This window comes from Priapulus caudatus, unplaced genomic scaffold (genome assembly GCF_000485595.1).
Source record: "Priapulus caudatus unplaced genomic scaffold, Priapulus_caudatus-5.0.1 Scaffold68, whole genome shotgun sequence".
Taxonomy (NCBI): Eukaryota; Metazoa; Priapulida; class Priapulimorpha; order Priapulimorphida; family Priapulidae; genus Priapulus; species Priapulus caudatus.
In genome coordinates, this window is record NW_014577129.1 from 414,659 (window position 1) to 417,635 (window position 2,977).

General features: G+C 50.9%; 1 protein-coding gene across 1 annotated transcript in view; it reads left to right on the forward strand.

Annotated features, from left to right (window-relative positions):
• Nucleotides 1–2,977, forward strand: part of LOC106821326 (polycystic kidney disease 2-like 2 protein) — a 22,487-nt gene that overhangs the window by 8,930 nt on the left and 10,580 nt on the right. Inside the window, exons 2-3 of the mRNA XM_014826083.1 lie at nt 665–833; nt 1,116–1,422. Coding sequence (XP_014681569.1) covers nt 665–833; nt 1,116–1,422 — 476 coding nt within the window. The remainder of the gene's footprint in view (nt 1–664; nt 834–1,115; nt 1,423–2,977) is intronic.

Below are 2,977 nucleotides of genomic sequence, written 5' to 3' on the forward strand. Positions count from 1 at the left end.
ATAACCGTAGCAACAGACCTCAGATGAGCCCAGACGCTCTGCGGCTCTTGTTATAGATCTATTTTGTATGAGCTTCAACTAACCTATTAAAACTAAACTAAACTATTAAAAATAACAGTAAATATTATTAAATTGGTAATACATGTATATTAAAAATTATTCACAAAAAAATAAGGAATTGCTATACACGTGCACTAAATGTGTTGTGAAAAAACTCACTGTTGTACTAATTATAGTGAAACACCTGTATCACCTGTATCATGTGATCGTGTGATCACAGGCATACGTGTATACACGTCTTAGATACAAACAAAGTCAATTTAAGCCCAATGGCCAGCATATCATTCTCCCAATAGCATTGTCCTGCAGTTTTCTATGAGCTAGTACACGATCAACTGTTGTGCAAATACTAAACCAGTATTTGTTTTCTGGCAAGTAAACAATAGATTATTGAGTATATAGATTATATATATATATATATAATCATGATATCCCGATATATAACATGTAATGAGATGTATATGGGTATCGATAGCGTAACCACACTACAGTGCATGACTAGACTTGAGGATGTAGTTCATTCTGTGACCAACAAGAATGTCGTTAGGAAGTCCAGAATAATAACGATGGGCAGTGATTTGATCACTTGTTTCACGCCTTGCAGGAGAGAGGGCGCTGTACAGCGGTGGTGGGTACGTCGTCGAGTTTCCGCGTCACCGTGACAACGTCACGCGGCTGCTGGATGGGCTGATGGCGAGTAACTGGGTGGATGAGCGCACGGGTGCAGTGCTCGTAGAACTCACCGTGTACAATGCCAACGTTAACCTGTTCAGGTACGCGGCTGCTTCGTCTCGGCGATGTCCGTTTCTCCACAGCATTGTCGTGGTAACGCATGTTTCTGCAACATTGTGGTGCTGTTTTCTCACAATGTTTTTCTCTGCAGCGTCTTCATGACAGTGCATATTTACGAAGCGTCACGCTGATACCCGTTTCTTGGCAACGTTGCTATGGTAACACGATTTTTCCACCGCATCGTTTTGCTGACATCCGTTCCTCTGCCATGCCATCTCTTTCTCTGTACCGTCGCTGTGGCAACGCGATTTTCTCTTCCGCAGCATCGTCCTGCTGATGGTGGAGTTTGGCTCCGAGGGTGCCGTCACGCCCTACCACCAGATCTTCACCGTCGACCTCATCAAGTACGTCGGTGGCGCCCCCGAGTGGTTCCCGATTGCGTGCGAGTCGCTCTTCATCGTCTTCGTGCTCATCTTCGTGTGGCGTGAGGGCGTCGCCATCGTCGGGGCCGGCCCGCGCGCGTACTTCGGCGAGGCGTGGAACTGCGCAGAGTTTGCGATCGTGTCGCTGTGCGTCGTCGCGGCAGCGCTGTTCGTGAAGCGCTCGCTTGCCGTCTCCGACGTACTCGAGGTGAGAGGGCGCCACTGTTGTCGGTGCGCGACTATAGCTGTGTCGCGGTGCACGTGTCGTTACGTTAAAATATCGCGTATTGTGTTTTGTCGTGGTATATCGTGTTATCGTATTGTGATATATCGCGTTATGTTATGTTGTGTTATGTTGTGTTATGTTGTGTGATATCTTGTTGTCTTGCTGTGTGTGTGTTGGGGGAGGGGGGTTGTGCATGTAGAGAATCACAAGATCACAATATCTATATTTTTACCTTCTCATCAGTAAACCTTGATGTCTATCTGCTCTTCAATAATTGGTCTGTGACCTCTCTCTTTCTGAATCTCTCTTTCCCTCTCTGCCTCTCTCTTTTGTCTTTTTTCTTTACCTCCCTTCCTCCCTCTCTCTCTCTTTCTCCCTTCTTCCCTCCCCCCTCTGTTTCCGAATGTAACGGTGCTTTCTGCTTACAGCTGTCGCTCCCGGCCCGCTGTGCTCTGTGTAACGTGCTTACTGCTTACAGCTGTCGTCCGGTACCCGCTGCTGTCTCCGGTACACGTCTTACTGCTTACAGCTGTCGTCCGGCCCGCTGCTTGGTTCCGTGTAACGTACTACTGCTTACAGCTGTCGTCGCGGCTCGCTGCGCTCTGCCTCCGTGTAACGTGCTTACTGGCTTACAGCTGTGTCCGGTCCCTGCTGTGTCTCCATGTAACGTGCTTACTGCTTACAAGCTGTCGTCGCTGCCCACTGCTTGTGCTCTGTTGTAATGTGCTTACTGCCCTTACAGCTGTCGTCCTTGCCCACTGCTTGTCTCTGTGTAACGTAACCTTACTGCATAGCAGCTGTCGTCCGGCCCGCTGCTTGCCTGCGATGTTAACGTGCTGGTGATGCTTACAGCCGTCGTCCGGGCCCGCTGCTTGGCCTGCCGTTAACGTGCTTACCTGCTTACAGCTGTCGTCCGGCGCCTGCTTGTCTCGCGGTAACGTGCTTAACGCTTACAGCTTCGTCCGGCCACCGCTGCCTGTCTCCGTGTAAACGTGCTTACTGCTTACAGCTGTCGTTCCGGCCCGTGCTTGCTCTCTGTGTAACGGTGCATACTGCTTACAGCTGTCGGTCGGCCCGCTGCTGGTTCTCTGTTACGTGCTTAACTGCTTACAGCGTGTCGTCCGGCCCGCTGCTTGTTCTCTGTGTAACGTGCTTACTGGCTTACAGCTGTCGTCCGCGCCCGCTGCCTGTTGTCTCTGTGTAACAGTGCTTACGCTTAACAGCTTGTCGTCCGGCAACCGCTGCTTGCCTCCGCGTAACGCGCTTACTGCTTATCAGGCTGTCGTCCGGCCCGCCTGCTTGTCTCCATGTAAGGCGTGCTTACTTGCTTACAGCTGCTCGACTCCGGGCCCTGCTTGCTCTCTGTGTAACGTGCTTTGCCTCTTACAGCCTGTCGTCCGGCGCCGCCGCTGCTGCTCTTGTGTAAACGTGCCTTCACTGCTATACAGCTGTCGTCCGCCCGCGCTTGCACTCTCGATTAACCGTGCCTTACGCTTACAGCTGTCGTTCGGGCCCTCTACTTGCCTCGTCTCCGTCT